The following is a 17,898-nucleotide window of genomic DNA, read 5'->3' as shown; positions in this document are numbered from 1 at the left end:
TCGCGTAACAAGTTATGTAGCTACGCTGAGGAAATGTTTGAGATTTGCTCAGAACCAAAAGCTGGCATAATTAAAGAGGCGGTACTGATGGAAGTGGTGAGAAAATTTGATTCCTACGAGGACTATTTGGATTCGCTAATCACAACCCTAGACGTTTACTATTTGGAGGTAAATCGCGCACGTTAATTCAGAGATTTTTCTTTTAGTATTATGAAAGAAGCAGTTTTTACACACAAAAATGTCATGTTAAATACAAAATTTTGGAAACATACAAATACAAAATCAGTATTAAAATATATATTTTTTTTCAAATTTTATTTTATAATAAACAATTTATTATATTGCATATTCTTATTCTAATGAAGGTAAAAGGTAATGAAGCATGAATTATTTAAATATTTTATTCAAATTAGAATTTATGGTCGTGCTTTTTTTATTCTAATGACTCAATCCCCGTTTTGAAATGAGCTCGTCCTGGAGATGTTACGGTGCCTGTCTTTGCTTGGGTCTTTTTTGAAGGCACAAAGACAGCCAATTTATTTGTCTTTGTATTTTACGAGAAGTTGTTCTAATCGAAGAAAGACCGACATCAAAACGGCACGCGGCTCCCCCGCCCGAAATACATAATGACGGAGCTTTTGTCTCCCGCGGCACACAAAGATTGCACCCAGCACGTGGATGCACGGTGGAAGAAATTAATTAGCGAGCAAACGGCAATCGCGTGATTGCAGGACATACGCGTGGCACGCCAACTTGTGGAGCTCGGAGTCATAAATCACTTGTTCAGCGCAATCATCCCGAGGAAATTGTTCTGCGCGAGGAAAAAATTGGGACGCCGCCACCATCGTCAGATAAACGAATAATCAAGAACTGAAATTTCAAATTTGAACAATGCAATATTGCGCTTCTTTGGAATTGAAATTTTTTTGGGAAAAATAAATACCCGTTATATTTATATGTGTATGACTTTGGAATATTAATTTGGTGACCTTACATTGCCAAATGTTTAATATTTTTTTTTTCAGTTAACAAAAGCCAACTATTTTTAGTCATATTTGCATACTAAAATCAATAAAACCATATTTTCCTATTTCTTATATTAGACTTTGGCAAGATTTGAAATGTGAATTAACTTGCTTATTTAGTACATATTTCCAACTCAATCCCGTGTGCATTATAATAAAATTTATGTATAAAAATAAATACAACTATCTGTTCAATTATGTAAGAGTTGGCAAGGCCGCATGCAAATGCTTTAGTTTGATGACAGAGAAATCGCAAAGGATCATTAGAGAAAATATTTTCTGGAACTTTTGTGCTTGTTGAACAAAATTGCCTTTACAAATTATCTAATTTTCCTTGGAGGAACATTTCTCCCTCATTTTTTTATGACTTGCGTGCTTCAAGGTATTATAATTTTTTTGCCATCATTTAAATTCTTACTGGCAGAAGCAATCATGAAAGTAAAACGTAGATTGTAAAATCCATTTTATTTAGTAATCAAACTCGCATGTAAATAAACATAATTATATTTCATGAATGTTTACTTGGAACCTTAATACAATTTCAATTTTTGTACTTTTCTGTGCGTTGGGAGTAAAATCATTTTGGAATTATTATGATTTGACAATGGGCCGCATGGGTCTGGAAGCCTCCTTGTCGCGTTGGTCTGACAAATCGTTCCACGATTGCACTCTCCCGGTGTATGTGCTCAAAAATAATAAAGAAGAACTGGCAAATATCACCGCCGACAGAGCAAACGAAATTCGCCAACCAACAACACTTGCCTAAAAAAGCAATAAATTATTTTATAATACATTTTTTTCCAAGTTGTAAAAAGAATGAAATTTAAAGGAGATTAAAAGAAATTTCAAATAGGCTTTTATAATAGTTAAAATTAAATTTAGAACTCACGTCGTGCTCGAGAATGGCTCCAATGATTAACGGTGACAAGAGACCTGCCAAAGAACAAAAACCGTTTTGCAGACCGCCAAGTGTTCCTGTAACAATCGTTAATATTTAATTGTTCAAGACTATAGAAAATTATTAATATTTATACTTTTAAACTGACGATTAAAAACTTTGTTAAGTGCAAATTGAACTTTAAATTGTGTGAAAACTACCCGCGAAATTTGGTGCTACGTCCATGTAGGACTGGAGGTGTCCAGAAGTCAGGGCTCCATTGCAGCCCATAGCAATGCAAATGATGGCCACGGCCAACGTCATGTTGCATCCGGCAAGTGGAAAGGCCAAAAGTGCCACGGCGGGAAATAGGTGCGCTTAAGAATTAAAAATTTATTTCCCATTTTTGCCATTTCATTTTAAATTACAAACGCAAACAGCCACCTTTCTCAAATTGGCCAACGCCATCCACCGTCTTCGGAGGCACAGGTCAAAGAACTGGCCAAAAATTATTCCGAAAATGTACCGAAAGAGAAAGGGAAGCGCCGATAACACGCCATTCTATGCGATCATATGCGATGGACAAAAAAATCAATACCAGTCAAAGAATAGCAGATGAGACATCACACCTGTTTAATGTCAACCCCCAAAATGCTGGCCATGTATTTTGGGCCCAGGGTGAGGAAGGTGTAGAAACCCCAGTCGCTGCCGAAGGAAGTCAGAAACGGGCCCCAAAATTGCAATGACGTCAAAACTAGAACCCATGGAATTGGCAGTTTCTTTAGAAACAAAATTATCATTTTTTTTATTATTTTTTTTCTCTGAATGAATTTCAAACTTTGACAGGTCCTTTGACCAATCCAAGTTCGATGTGCCTCTTTTCAAACTGCGTGATTCTGGGGTGTTTGTCTGGCGAATCATGGACCAGGAGAAACCAGCAAATGGAAAAAAGCACGCCGTGTCCTGCCGTGATGTAGTAAAGGGCCGGCCAACCAAGCCAATCGATGATCAGCCCGCAAACCGGCATCATCACAGCCAGTCCCAATGTTCCTCCTATTTTTATAATTTTATTTCATACAAATTGCTTATTTTGTTATACCCATGGTGAAGGTCGACATAAATCTGGCACGTTCCTCCAACGGTACCCATTTGGTAACGAGAACAGCAGCCGATGGAAACTTAGCTCCCTGCAAGTTTATTTTGGATGTTAATTTTTTTACAAGTAATTGAATTAAATTACAAAAAAGAGACCCTGGCCTATTCGCAAGGCGATGAGAAATCCGTAATGAACGCGCGTCAGTAGGGGAATGAGCGCTGCAAGAAGTGACGGAATCAAAATCGTGGATCCGTAAACCAATGTTCCGCCATAGAGTTCTGCAAGTCTTCCTCCAGGTAGTTGGAAAAATAAGTAGCCAAGGAAAAAAGAGCTGAGAATCGTTCCTTGAAGTTGTTCGCTCCAATCAAATTCGCCTTCCTCGTCCTTGAACGCATAAGCCATATTCATAAAAAAAAATGTTAGTTTTTTGCTACTTAGTTAATTTATGTTGCTGGGAATTCATCTTATTGTGAGTTCAAATTTGAAAATTATTGTAATCAGGTTTTTGTGAAATGTGATTACTTTTTCGCGAAATAGGCAAAAGTTATATTAGATAATGCAGGAGTCTGATTGTGAGCCAGCCGCGCCGCGCCAGCCGGCATTTTACGGCCCACGTGTCAGCCGCCAGCCGCCGATTTTTTAAACATCTTGAGCCGGTCGCGCCACGCCAGCCGATGTAGTCCTGAGCCGTTCAATTTTTTTTTAATTAATTTTTTTCCTGAGAAATTCACAAATATTTTGCATTCACATTGATGTGGTGAAATATCGGAAATATCGCAACACGTATTATGTGGTGAAATATCCCAATACATTGATGTGGTGAAATATCTCAACACATTGATGTGGTGAAATATCCCAAAACATTGATCAGCATTGATGTGGAGAAATATTCCGGCAGGAGGGAAAACAAGGTCAAAATTTAATAATAAAAAAGAAAATAGTAAATTTTTTGAATTAAAAAAAAAAAAATGCATTATATGTGAAAAATTTTTATAAATATAACATAAATAGAATTAATTTTTAATTAGTACCTTTTTATCTAAATAAATAAATAAAAATAAATATTTTTTTTATATTACATTGTAAAGAAATATTTTTGGTGATTTATTCTAGTCCTAATTTTCATTATTTTATTTTTCAACTTGCCTGGATATATTCACTGGAAAGATCCGAGGCGTTCATGAACAAAGTTGATACATTTTGCCATTCAGGAACGGTCAAACAACCAGTTGATGACGAAGTAAAGTTGGATGTTGAATTTTGCGTAACCCGACGCTTTCCAACCATGGTGACAATGCTGAGGCTCAAACTTCCTCTGAGAACGAACCCCGTCAGCGCTCCCCAAAAGATCATGATCCCCAAAACGAATCTGGTCGGCACGTTTTCTGAAAAAGATTCCCAGAACATTCAATACTGTTTAATTTGAAAGTAAATTATTTTTGTCAGCTAATACATAATTAAAATTAAAAAATAATAAGAGGATCAATAAATAAATTTGAATAAAAAAAATTTCTTTAAAATTATTAATTTTGGCGATTCTGACTCACCGGTACACGCCATGGTCTAATGTTGGTCCAATAAGTATTGCTTTCAAAAAATTTATTAAGGCGGAATTGGGTCGTTTGGGATGTGCGTTGCGCGTGACCCGTCGCGCGACTTGCATAAATCTCCGCTATTTGTGTTAAAGATGATAAGATTTTTTTTAAAGAGAGAGAAAGATGCGTTTGGCAAACATGATGTTCGCGGTGGTGAAATATTTTGTGAAACGAGTTTGCAGCAGTTTGGCTGCTCGATTCTGAATGCAACAAATTATTTCGAGTCGCCCGCACAAGGCTGTGATTGTGAATATGCTGAGGGTAGGGGCGAATTATTTCATTGAGAGACCGCACTCTTGTATAATAGTGGTCCATTATGACGTCGTTAGCGAAAACTTTAGAAGTTGGTCATAGATTTTTGGACCAATCCGTTACTTTTTCTCCACATTAAAATTGTACATATCAGTGGCCACAAATCTTTTATTGGATTTTTGTTGCACAAGAGTAAAAATAATTTAACTTATCATCAATCCCAATTTACATTTTTTAGACAAACATAGGCAACACGCAGCACTCGCCAGTCACGCGAAATACATATCAGCGAAAAATTTGTTTCATTTACCTAGAAAAGAAAATGTATCTTAAACAATAGAGTTTTTTTTACAATAGAAGAAAAGTTTCTTACAATATTTTTCATATTTATTAAAAAACTGAATATTAAGCAAATTTTGAAAGTTCTCTCTTGCCCGTTTAGCGATTTCAGAGGCTTTTTCAATTCTTGCTCGTTATTGAAACCTTTGAGACAGTGCACAATTTTCTCTGTAGGCCCTTCATTGACTGCACTTTTCCACTCCCGAAAACTGAGAAAATCACCATCGCTACAGTTGCGGTTATTTGAAACAGTTTTGGAATTATTATGATTTGACAATGGGCCGCATGGGTCTGGAAGCCTCCTTGTCGCGTTGGTCTGACAAATCGTTCCACGATTGCACTCTCCCGGTGTATGTGCTCAAAAATAAGACAGAAGAACTGGCAAATATCACCGCCGACAAAGCAAACGAAATTCGCCAACCAACAACACTCGCCTATAAACAAAAAAATATTATATTAACTCTTTAAAAATATTATAAATTGAATCAAAAATAATATTTCGATTATTAAATTTTAAAAAAAATCACAAAAATTAGTTTAAGTTCAGTTACAATGAAATTTTATATTTTAAAAATAAGAGGAAAAATAAATATGTAAGTAAAATAAATTACAAATTAATTTATAACAGAAAGAAGGTATTACAATTAACTTTTTAAACTCACGTCATGCTCGAGAATGGATCCAATGATAATTGGGGACAAAAGACCTGCCAGAGAACACAAACCGTTCTTCAGACCCCCAAGTGTCCCTGTAAAAATTAAAATTTAAATTTAAATTTAAAAATTAAATTTAATATAAATAACAAATGAAAAAATAATGTGAACAATAACTTATAGAACGTGTTTCTCCTTCAATAAATGATTAATTAAAAGAAAAATACCCGCAAAATTTGGTGCAACGTCCATGTAGGCCTGTACGTGTCCCGAAGTCAGGGCTCCATTGCAGCCCATAGCAATGCAAATGATGGCCACGGCCAACGTCATGTTGCACCCGGAAAGCGGAAAGGCCAGAAGTGCCACGGCGGGAAAGAGGTGCGCTTAAATTTTACAATTATAAAAATTTCATTTGCCCACTTGTTTCTACTCTCGATTAATTACAAACACAAACAGCCACTTTTCTCAAATGGACCAACGCCATCCATCTTCTTCGGAGGCAGAGGTCAAAGAACTGGCCAAAAATTATTCCGAAAATGTACCGAAAAAGAAAGGGAAGCGCTGATAACACGCCATTCTATGCAATGGAAAAAAAAATCAATACCAGTCAAAGATAAAGCAGAAGAGACATCAAACCTGTTTAATGTCAACCCCCAAAATGCTGGCCATGTATTTTGGGCCCAGGGTGAGGAAAGTGTAGAAACCCCAGTCGCTGCCAAAGGAAGTCAGAAACGGGCCCCAAAATTGCAATGACGTCAAAACTCGAACCCATGGAATCGGCAGTTTCTTTAGAAACAAAATTATCATTTTTTTTTTATTATTTTTTTTCTCCGAATGAATTTCAAACTTTGACAGGTCCTTTGACCAATCCAAGTTCGATGTGCCTCTTTTCAAACTGCGTGATTCTGGGGTGTTTGTCTGGCGAATCGTGGACCAGGAGAAACCAGCAAATGGAAAAAAGCACGCCGTGTCCTGCCGTGATGTAGTAAAGGGCCGGCCAACCAAGCCAGTCGATGATCAGCCCGCAAACCGGCATCATCACAGCCAGTCCCAACGTTCCTCCTATTTTTAAAATTTTATTTCATACAAATTGCTTATTTTGTTATACCCATGGTGAAGGTCGACATAAATCTGGCTCGTTCTTGCAATGGTACCCATTTGGTGACAAGAACTGACGCCGTTGGAAACATTGCTCCCTGTAAAATTTGTTTCTAACAAAATAGTTGTAATTTTTACTAAATTTTTATCACCAAAAAGAGGCCCTGGCCTATTCGCAAGGCGATGAGAAATCCGTAATGAACGCGCGTCAATAGGGGAATGAGCGCTGCCAGAAGCGACGGAATCAAAATCGTGAATCCGTAAACTAATCTTCCACCAATCAGTTCCGCAAGTCTTCCTCCAGGTAGTTGGAAAAATAAATAGCCAAGGAAAAAAGAGCTGAGAATCGTTCCTTGCAGTTGTTCGTTCCAATCAAATTCACCTTCCTCGTCCTTGAACGTAAAAGCATAAGTCATGAAAATTTTTTTTATTTTCATGAACCAGGATAAAAATATTAGACAAGTATAAATTGCAAGGTAAAAAAATTATGTTATAGCTCAAAATAAGAATTCGCTATATAATATTTTGTAAATAAAAAATTAAGTTATTCCTACATAATTGCTATAAATTCTCCTTAATATTAATGTACTTGGATAAGTTTATTAAATAATTAGATTAAACCAAGCGATATTGAATATCCAAAAAAAATGGTTAAATCATGGGTTGAAAATTAATTGCCCAACTGTGTCCAACAAATCTTATAGTAAAATTAGTTGTATTTAGTGGTCTTATTACAGCAACTAAAGGATATTAAGGTGATTAAACCTAATTATTTTTTTCATTTTTATTCTAATTTTCAATTTACCTGGACATCTTCACTGGAAAGCTCCGAGCCATTCATAAACGAAGTTGATATATTATGCCATTCAGGAACGTTCAGACAGCCAGTTGATGACGACGTGAAGTTGGATGTTGAATTTTGCGTAACCCGACGCTTTCCGACCATGGTGACGATGCTGAGGCTCAAACTTCCTCTGAGAACGAACCCCGTCAGCGCCCCCCAAAAGATCATGATTCCCAGAACGAATCTGGTCGGTACGTTTTCTGAAAAATTATCAGTCCAACTTAAATTTACAAAAAAAAAATTATATTCAAAAATAGAATATTATAGATTCGATTGATTGAAAAATCAAGAAAAAAATAACATAATTTAAAAAATATGTAAAATTTTGACTCACCCGCACACGCCATGTTCCAGTAATTGTTGTCCTGAAATTGTTTATGGACGAGTTGGGACGTTTGGGAAGTGCGTTGCGCGCGAGCCGTCGCGCGATTCGCATAAATCTCCGCTATTTGTGTTGAAGCCGATAAGGTTTTTGAGAGAGAGGGATGCCTTTGGCAAACACAATGTTCGCGGTGGCGAAATATTGTGTGAAACGAGTGTGCAGCAGATCGGTGGCTTGGCTCCGAAAATAATTTCAAGTCGCCCGCACAAGTCTCATGTGATTGTGAATAAAAGGGAAGGGGGCGAATTATGCCATTGATGGACCGCACTTGTGTCAAATCATATTTTTTATCATTACTTATATCATATAGTGGTCCATTATGCGATCAAAGAGTACTGTCGTACTTTTTATCCTGGTCCTTTTAATTTTTTAGTGGCCAAGGTCTTTAGTTTGGCACACTTTATTTTTTAATGTTTCTTTTCCACAAAAGTGTCAATTAAAGAAAAGCTCTATATTTCCAAGTTTCTTAGAGATAATAATTTAAACTAGATTATTTTTGTTTAAAGGCAGACAAAGGCAATCCGCAGCACTCGCCAGTCATGCGATTTGCATATCAGCAAAAAAAAATTAGGTTTAATCTCTAAAAAATGATGGAAACGTGTTTACAATTGAGTAATTAATTTTAGAGTGAAAAAGTGCTATAAAATTTTTTTATTCGTTTCAAATACTTAAGGACTCCTTATTGCAATGCTAAGAGTACCAAGGAGGTTTTTTTTGATCGCACATATGCCCAATGTTATTTTTTTGCCCCATGAACCCTCAAATTTTTTTCTGCTAATCTGTTTAGGGTCATTCGCTTATCATTTTGTGAAATTTTGAGCAAAAAATTTTGGGCAGTTTTTTTTTAATCACCAAAAACAAAAATTTCCATAAGACGCAATGTAAAAATTCAAAAAATCATATTTCAAGAATAATCGGCGCTACCCCCCATTTTTCTTTGTGCAATCAACTCTACTGATAGGTAGGAATCTATAAAAAAATCTGGGTCCAAAAATTTCGGGCCGATTTGCCGCAAACAGGAGTTGTAGATGTCAATAAGCAGGCCTTAAAATTCAGCAAATTTTGTTAGTTTCTCTCTCGCCCGTTCTGCGATCTCAGAGGCTCTTTCAGTTCTTGCTCATTTTCAAAACCGTTACAGCCTCGCGCAATCTTTTCTCTTGGTTCATTCCATGACTGAACTTTTCCACTTCCAAAAACTGAGAAAATCACTGTTGCTACAAAACCCAGAGCTGCTGTGATTTGAAAAACGATGCTCCACCTCTCCATCGATTGCTAAAATTTCAAAGCAAGTTGCTTTTTTAATACAAAATATAAAACCGATTTTAGACTCACGTCTTCTTTGATAATAAACCCGACAAACATCGGCACCAAAAATCCGCTGCTCATTCCTGCCAAACTCATCAGTCCCATGATTGACCCTTTTTCAGAAAGCAAAAATTATTTAAAAAAAAATCTTTTTTAAACTTTATATAGATTTTGTTCATTCTTTAAACCTGAAAAGTTCGGGGCGAGATCGACGCTGTTCACTATTGGCCCAGAGGACGCACAGCCACCTAGTAATGAAGCCGCCGTCAAAACAATAACCTCTGCGGTGTAATTGCAACCGACGGCCCCCATCAACATGAACAGAATTGAGGGAATTAGTTGTGCTGAAAAAGTTAAAAAAAGTAATAATAATGTAAAATAAAATAATAATTATGTAGACATACAAATGGCATTCGCGACTTTCCGAGCTGAAGTAATTGAGCAGTGCTTGAGCGAAATCATCTTGTCAAAAAGCCAGGAGAAAAACAAGGAGCCTGTGAATCTGCTGATGTTTGGCAACCCAGATAAAAATCCGTTCTAAAATAAAAAATTAGTTTCAAAGGAAGTTCATTTGGCTTCAAAATTCAGGGCAAAATTAAAATAGGAGAGTAAAAAAATTGTACTTTTTTAACGTTGATGTCGTAAACCATTTTTAGATAGGTCGGGCCGTAAGTTGTGACTGTCATGAAGGCCCACATCGAGCCGAGATTGGCAACCAAAAGGGCCCAAAACGGTGCCGACTTTAAAATTTCCATCACCGGCAAAGCCAACTGCGGATTTTCTTTTCAAATTAGCCAAATAATAATTTAATTTACTCGCGAACCTTTTTCTTAGAAATGATGACGTTCTTTTCGAGATAATCCAATTCTTCTTTCGAGATCCGCGGGTGTTGGGACGGCGAGTCGAACGCGCAATACCACCACCAGACGCACCAGAGTAGACAAATTAGAGCTGGAACGTGGAAAGCCCATTCCCATCCGAAGGCTTCGATTAAAATTCCACACAGGGGAAAAGTCAGGGCGACTCCAACTGAATTGCCTGAAATTGATAATTTTCCAAATTTTGAATTATTTAAAATTGTTCATTTCTTAGAATTTAACTTCAAAAATTTGGAATCGTACCCATGTAAGTGGAGATGAATTTGCTGCGTTCATCAGGTGGAATCCACCTGCTAGCCATAACGTTCATCGCTGGCCACGTGACCCCCTTCAAACAAATTTATTTTAATTTACAAGTCCCACGGCTAACAATAAACAATATTTAAATTTGAATATCAATTGAAAAATTTGCACTCTTCGTTGTCGAAAAAATTTCGCCGCCAAATTGATTTATTTTTAAGTTTTTTTTTTCGAAAAATTTTTGACAAAAATTTCTTATATAAAATTACAAAATTATTGCCATTGAAATTTTTACAGTCAAATATATAATCAAGGATTAATTTTTGCAAACAAATCTTCTGCATCCTCACAAAAGTCGTGCAAATTTAATTTAAAAATAATAAACAACAACTTTTTAATTTTTAACTGAACTCACGGCGGCAAACCCTTGGAAAAATCTGACGCCGAGGAGCGCGTTGAGGTGCATTCTGGCGGCTGCAGGAATTAAAAAGCCCATGAGGCTGCAGATGAGGTTGCTGCCGCCGTAAATTAGTTTGGCGCCGTAGTTGTCGGCCAACATGCCGCCGGGCACCATGGACAAGACGTAGCCCCAGTAGAAGGAGCCGTGGATCAGGCCTTGCTCGTAGTTGTCCCAGTCAAACTCGGCGACACTCTTTGCGTCAGATTAAATAATTAATTAATTCAAATTGATCACGACGACGGCTGCGCTTGTAAATTACTTTCGCAGGTGACTCGTCCAATTCAAATCCGGTGATGTTGACTTTGCACTCGGCCAAGGTGCGATTGGCGTCCGTCGAGTTGGCGGCGCCCGTCATTGAGACGATCGCGATGTTCAGGTTGACCCTGAGCATGTAGTTGGTCAGAAATCCAGAGAACGAGAGAAACCCCAAAACCACCCTGGCCGGAATGTTTCTTGGATGGAGCCATGATCCAGAGGCTGAAATTTAATTTTTGGCGTTTATTTTAAATGAAATTTGGAAATAATAATTAAAAAAATATAATTTAAATTTTTTTTTGTAGTGAAAGAATATAAAATTCTGTATATTAATTTTTGTAATTTTTATATTCATTATAATAATTATACATTTTTCCTAGTTAAATAATTGATAATTTTTATCCAGTTGAACCGGGCTTGTTGTTTTGCTGTACCAATGTTTCTCTTTTGTAAGCTAGTAAGCTTGTGAAATAGGGCTGCACAGAAGCCGAACTTGTGAAGCTATTTTTTAGTAAAAAAAATAACATTGCTTCAGCTAGGGAAACTCTTCATTACAACATAAATACCAGCTAAGGCGGTAATTTCTCCAAAATAATAATAATAAAATTTAATTGCTTGTAAATTAAAAAAAAACCTAAATATCAGTTGATTTTTTAATAAGAAAGGAAAGAAGTTAAAAGAATTTAAATATTTTATTGCCTATTTTTTAAAATCAATTGAACAACTTTCATAAGTTCTTATTAGTGAGCTGGATTCTACTCAAAAGTTTGAAAATTATGACTTTCAAATTTTTTTTACTTATCCAAATTTTCATTTAAATTCACGAAAAACTGCGTATATCAAATTTGGATTGATTTGATGAGACGTCTCACCTGCTGATGCGGCGTCCCTTGTCTCTGGCGGGCTGCTCATGTCTCGCGCCGAAATGCAAACAAACGGTGTTGACTGCGGGCGAGCATCGACTCCCAGCAGATGCCACTTTCCAGCATCGCGACGCCGATAACATTTTAACCCCACTCTGCTCTCAGTCAGTGTTAAATGAAGTGCATTGTGTCATTGCAACTTGCATTAATTTGCGCGCAACGCAATTTTATATATAATGTGCTACAAGCTTGAACTTGGCACAAGTCCAGAACGGCCGGTTTAATGCCAACTGCAATAAATCGCTATTTTTTCCCACGAAAAGTGTTACGTAATTAATAATTAATTTTTCTCAAATTTATATAAAAACCAATTCGTAAATTTCGTAATATTAAAAGAAATGCTATATTTTCATTTGATAATCAATGAAGAATTCGCGATTGAAAAATGCGCACCCCTAATTGAAAGTTTCTAATCAGAGGGAATGTTTCGATTGCGATTTTGACGTTGGTCATGAAAAATTAATCTTCTTTACCCTTAACTTTGAGGATTAAAAAAAATACCGGTGTCCCTCTTTAAGAAAAAAATCGGTGCCTTTTGAATCTTTCTGTTATCGGCCAAACAAGTGTAATCACTCATGTTGTTTCTCAGTTTGTAATGTTGACGGAGTAAATATTCTGATAAAATCATAAACACGTGCCCGCACCAACGAGTGCTGATTTCCTATGTAAAAAGAGGGAACTTTCATTGTATTTTTGAATCGAAATTTATTTCCATTTTTCGATATAATTTACTAAACTAGGCCACACCGCTCTGCTTCAGAGGCTCGGCGGCACTCGAGTCGTTTTCGTTCGCTACTTTTAAAATCTTGCGGTTCTTTTTCTGCGCCTTGAGAACGTCGGGCTCGTTCCACGACTGCACGTCGCCGCTGCCGAAAATCGCGAATATGATCATGGTGAACACGTTGAGCACCGCCGAAATGATGAACACAAACCTCCACTGCGCCATCGATTGCTAAAATCGTGCAGACATGAGATTATTCGATGTTATTATAATTTTATGATTTGTTGCTCACGTTCTCCCTGATGATCATGCCAACGACCAGGGGCACCACAAACCCACTGCTCATGCCGATTATACTGATCAGACCCAGCAGTGATCCTGCAAATCACAATTAATTCATTTAAAAACTTTCATTTTTTTATTGTTATTATGGTTAAATTTAACATTTTCAAAATTTCTAATGTCTTTAAGACAAAATTATGCCATTTCAAAATCGATTTATGTTTTAAATTCTTAATAAGAAGACAATGCAAAATGATATACCTTTCAAATTAATTAAAACTCTATGCATTTTCGAAAGAAGTTACCTGAGAAGTTGGGAGCGAGATCGACGCTGTTGACAAGAGTGCCTGACGAGGCGCTTCCCGAAATCATAGACGCAATTGTCAGAACAGCCACTTCCATGTTTGCATTGCAGCCCATATTGCCCATTAGGAAGAACAGACCTGCAGGGATGCCCTGAGCTAAAATCAAGCAAAAAATAGATTAATTTGGACAAAACTCTGAATGGGAATTACATAATGTTGTTGGGATCAATTTAAATATTTAAACATACTATTTTTTTATAAAACGGTTACACAAATATTATTCTGTTGACGTGTTTGAAAAAATATTATGTAACAAATTTACAGAATCAATGTATACTTTTCAAGCAACAGAAAAAACCTTAATGGCTCTTTTCAATAATTATTATTTATTCCTCTCCTCGGTCGAAACAATTACAAATATTTTCCTGCATTGAAATTTAGAAACAAAAATGTCCTGCTTCTAAGATGTAGCTTATTGCGCGAGGAAAATATTCTGTTTGTTTTTTTCGTAAGTGGATCGTTAAAAAAAAAGAAATTTTCATATAAAAGAACCCTTAAATTTGTGAGTGTTTACGGAAAAAGTTTAAATTTGGGTCTGAAGTGCGCAGGAAATTTTATATGTTGTAATTTTTAATTTTTATTAAAAGATTGATTTTTACCAGCAAGTTTGTTAAAAAAATTCAATTTTCAATTCGGAAAACATAAATAGTAAGATCTTGGTGATTTCTTTTTAACATGCTGCCCAATGAATCTAATAGCAAATATTTTATTACAATTAACACAATTAAATGTGCATATTGTATTATAAATAACAATCAAAGTAAAACAAACTGTTTATTGGGTCTTTTCTCTTTTGCAAGCTATTGTTTTACTTACCAATGACTGTTGCAAGTTTTCTGGCAAACGTTATTGTCATTTTCTTTGACGTGATCATGGAGTCAATAACCCACGAGAAGAACAATGACCCTAGGAACCTGCTCAAGTTCGGTAAACCAGAGAGCAAACCGTTCTGGAAATTTCTAAATAAATAAATAAATTCTTCAATTAATTGCAATTCACTTCTCTGATGCTGAGTCCGTGCACCATTTTTAGATAGGTAGGGCCGTAGGTGATGATGGTCATGAAAGCCCAAATCGTGCCCACGTTGGCCACGACCAAAGCCCAAAACGGAATTGACGTCAGAATACATTTTAGCGGAAGTTTCAGCTGCAAGAAAAGAATTTGAATTAATACTCTAAAAAAAAAAATTATTTTTAAATTATCATTTTACTTTTCTTTTTGAAATAACGACGTTTCTATCAAGATAAGTGAGTTCTTCTTTGGTGATTCGAGGGTGGGACGCGGGCGAATCGAACGCGCAAAACCACCACCACACGCACCAGAAGAGGCACAAAACGCCTGGCACGTAAAACGCCGACTCCCAGCCAAACGCGTCGATTAGGACTCCGCACAGTGGATAAGTCACCGCGATACCTACAGAATTGCCTGTGGAAAAATTTTTATTTTAATCATTTGCAACACATTTCAAATATTTGCTGCTCATTACAATAAATTAAATTTAATTATAAATATCTTTACGGATTTAGGGGTATTTTCCGAGTCAATATCTCACAGAAGTGAGTGTTTTAATCACAATTATTTTTATTTTCTAACAATTAAACAGAACTGAAACACAACTTACCCATATAAGTTGATACAAATTTACTTCGTTCGTGGGGAGGAAACCACTGACTTGCCATAACATGCATTGCCGGCCAAGTTACTCCCTAAAAATTAATATTGGTTAATTAATTTATTTCATTGTCAACAAATTTTGGAAAAATAACTTTTTAAGATTTCTTATTGAAATCTAGAAAAAATTATACTCAATTATTCAAAGTATAAAAACTAATCAACAGCTCACTTATCGGAAATGATGTTTTTTTTTAGCAGAATTCATTGAACGAGAAAAATTAATTAAAAGACCTTCCCAGATTGCATCAACGCAACACAAATCATATTTCTAATAACAGCATGAGGCAGGCTAATTATTCACAAGTTGCAAGGTCAAACGGTATAAACAAGAAAAGTGTGCTGCCATTCATCTGCTGTTATGCAGATCGATATCGCTTCAATTGCATGCAGACGAGTTTGAAATTATTACAAATAATGAGCCGGTTTAATAATTATATTATATTTTAATTATACTAGGACGATCCTTGTACTTATTTTCTCCATTTTCGATTGGAAATTTTCACTCACTGCCGCGAGTCCTTGAATGAGCCTGACCAAAATGAGGGCGGAAATGTGCATTCTGGCTGCGACGGGGATGGCCAGGGCCATGAGGCAGAGCAAAAGGTTGCCGCCGCCGTACACCAATTTGCCGCCGTACTTTTCGGCCACCATTCCGCCGGGCACCATGATCACAATGTAGCTCCAGTAGAAGGAGCCGAGGACCAGACCTTGCTGCCGCGTGTCCCAGTCAAATTCCGCCTCATCCTCCTAATAACATAATTGCAAATAAATTAAAAAGAAACGTCTGTTTTTTATTCAAATGCATAAAAATATTTTAGGTACAAAAATGAAATATTTTAAAATGTAATTTAAAAAAAAAGTTAAATTTATGTTTTGAAGATGGTCTAGTTTTTCACATTTGCACACACAAAAATCTAGATAAAATAAAAAACGACTTTTAAATTTTTTTCCGAGAATCTTTCGAAAGAGGCGCTCACATTTAGCAACGGTGGAAAACACTTCAGTTTAGATTTTACTGATTTATCACCTGGGAATCGGCGAGCGACGAGTGTTTACTCGAATTCGCGAGGCACTCGCTCAGCACCAACGTCTTGTTTTGCGACCAAGAGGCGTTAGTAGGCGCGGCCGTCATCGACACAATTGCGATGTTGAGATTCACCCTGAGCATGTAATTGGTGAAGAAGCCGAAGAAACTGAGAATCCCTAGCACACCTCGCGCCGGGATGCGACTCGGTCGCAGCCAAGACGTCCAGCCTTAAACACAAAATGACAAGAAAAAATTCAATTAAAAATTAATTGCAAAATAAAAACCAGGGTTCAACATCGTTTAAATTTTAGAACACAGGAAAAAATCGTATTAGAATTTTAAATAAATATTGAGTACAAATTATGAGAAATAAAAATGTAAGATTCTAATTCTGAATTGCTGTTACTTTTCATTATTCAATATTAAAAGTTAATTTAACAATTAGAAACTATTTATTTTTAAAATTACTTTATTTATCTTTATTTGTTCCGCAATTAAATTTCATCAAAGGGAACAAATTGAATTAAATTTTTTATGAAATTCAGTCATGACTTTAAATTTTGGAAACCTTGGAAAATAACAAAAGGATAATTTTTTTTTCATTTGACCACAATTTTAATAAAAAAATCTTCAGTATTTTTTTTTTTAAATTAACGTGATAATTAAAAAAAATGGAATTAAATCAAAATCTTATCAAATTGTTTACCTGCACTTTTTTCACTTTCGCTTTCAATGTCAGTCTTGCTCATTTCGCTGCTGCAGACAGGTGCTCTGTGGCTTAATGTTTTTCTCCGCTGCCCTCTCGTTTGCGAAACGCGGCGCTGCGACAACGGCAAAGTTATTAGGCGCTCGCTCGCTCGCTAGCCCGCCTAGCTGGACCAATCTCACCACCCCCCTTCCTCCTGGAGCGCCACGTGACCTCCGTCTGTCCATTCACGCACTTTTGACCGCGAGAGGTATGAGCGCATTATTATCAAATGATGAGAAAAGAAGACCTTCGCTGATTGCGAGCTGGCCCTGCTGCTATTGTTATTATTGTGATGCGAAATACAAGCAGCTCTGGTTCATCCGTCGAGCACGGTCTTTTCTTCGCGAGCCTCCAATTTATTAATTGCAAACTAAGTAAGGCATTATTATGTAACAAGGACGCCACTTATCGGACCAAAACACACATCAATTTGGCTGCAGGCAAAATGAAAACAAATCGTCTGTTGTATTCTTTGGGCAAATAGCCTAATTGATGATAGAAGGAATCACAAGATTTTGAAATAACATCTGACTAATCGCAAATAGAAGTCATACTTAACTTCAAAATCCCAAGGGCACAATTTCGTTGCACAAAAATTTGTAAAGCGCCTGCAAAATTAAGCGTTATGCAACCCGTGACACTTAGAGGCTGGCACAGTTGCATAAAAACCAACTATTTCTATTTGAAAATTCTCTAAAAAATGTGCCTAAATAATTATGTAATCAATATTAAGCTAATGTTTATTGCCATGCTTTTGCTTATATCATAGAAATTCTTAAAATTTGTTGTTCATTACGACAGTTAAAATTCTGCAAGAAAGAAATAATTATTTTTGGTTTGATTTTTTTAAACCTGCAGA

General features: G+C 36.3%; 4 protein-coding genes across 4 annotated transcripts; all 4 read right to left on the bottom strand.

Moving 5' to 3' along the window:
- Positions 1–1,535: 1,535 nt before the first annotated feature.
- LOC132197443 (sialin-like) lies at positions 1,536–4,782 on the bottom strand. Its single transcript, XM_059620738.1, has 10 exons — positions 4,546–4,782; positions 4,145–4,383; positions 3,143–3,382; positions 3,002–3,089; positions 2,741–2,955; positions 2,532–2,681; positions 2,331–2,463; positions 2,124–2,279; positions 1,915–2,000; positions 1,536–1,787 (listed from the first exon to the last, which is right to left on the bottom strand). Exons 1-10 carry the CDS (start codon positions 4,556–4,558, stop codon positions 1,617–1,619), a joined length of 1,491 nt encoding a protein of 496 aa, XP_059476721.1. The 5' UTR covers positions 4,559–4,782; the 3' UTR covers positions 1,536–1,616.
- A 213-nt stretch (positions 4,783–4,995) lies between these two features.
- On the bottom strand, positions 4,996–8,249 carry LOC132197442 (sialin-like). The gene is made up of 10 exons (XM_059620737.1): positions 8,114–8,249; positions 7,741–7,979; positions 7,088–7,327; positions 6,946–7,033; positions 6,685–6,899; positions 6,474–6,623; positions 6,282–6,414; positions 6,065–6,220; positions 5,847–5,932; positions 4,996–5,618 (listed from the first exon to the last, which is right to left on the bottom strand). The coding sequence occupies exons 1-10, from the start codon at positions 8,124–8,126 to the stop codon at positions 5,448–5,450; spliced, it is 1,491 nt and encodes a 496-aa protein (XP_059476720.1). The 5' UTR covers positions 8,127–8,249; the 3' UTR covers positions 4,996–5,447.
- A 966-nt stretch (positions 8,250–9,215) lies between these two features.
- LOC132197441 (sialin-like) lies at positions 9,216–12,297 on the bottom strand. Its single transcript, XM_059620736.1, has 10 exons — positions 12,172–12,297; positions 11,304–11,521; positions 11,000–11,236; positions 10,588–10,672; positions 10,290–10,504; positions 10,090–10,236; positions 9,871–10,003; positions 9,655–9,810; positions 9,494–9,579; positions 9,216–9,433 (listed from the first exon to the last, which is right to left on the bottom strand). Exons 1-10 carry the CDS (start codon positions 12,209–12,211, stop codon positions 9,227–9,229), a joined length of 1,524 nt encoding a protein of 507 aa, XP_059476719.1. The 5' UTR covers positions 12,212–12,297; the 3' UTR covers positions 9,216–9,226.
- A 629-nt stretch (positions 12,298–12,926) lies between these two features.
- LOC132197145 (sialin-like) lies at positions 12,927–17,147 on the bottom strand. The gene is made up of 10 exons (XM_059620236.1): positions 16,998–17,147; positions 16,292–16,518; positions 15,772–16,011; positions 15,212–15,296; positions 14,801–15,015; positions 14,590–14,736; positions 14,407–14,539; positions 13,531–13,686; positions 13,236–13,321; positions 12,927–13,174 (listed from the first exon to the last, which is right to left on the bottom strand). The coding sequence occupies exons 1-10, from the start codon at positions 17,038–17,040 to the stop codon at positions 12,959–12,961; spliced, it is 1,548 nt and encodes a 515-aa protein (XP_059476219.1). The 5' UTR covers positions 17,041–17,147; the 3' UTR covers positions 12,927–12,958.
- Positions 17,148–17,898: the final 751 nt, after the last annotated feature.

The sequence above is a fragment of the Neocloeon triangulifer genome, unplaced genomic scaffold (genome assembly GCF_031216515.1).
Source record: "Neocloeon triangulifer isolate White Clay Creek 2 clone unplaced genomic scaffold, ASM3121651v1 ptg000012l, whole genome shotgun sequence".
Lineage (NCBI taxonomy): Eukaryota > Metazoa > Arthropoda > Insecta > Ephemeroptera > Baetidae > Neocloeon > Neocloeon triangulifer.
This window is presented reverse-complemented; position numbering and strand designations above follow the sequence as displayed.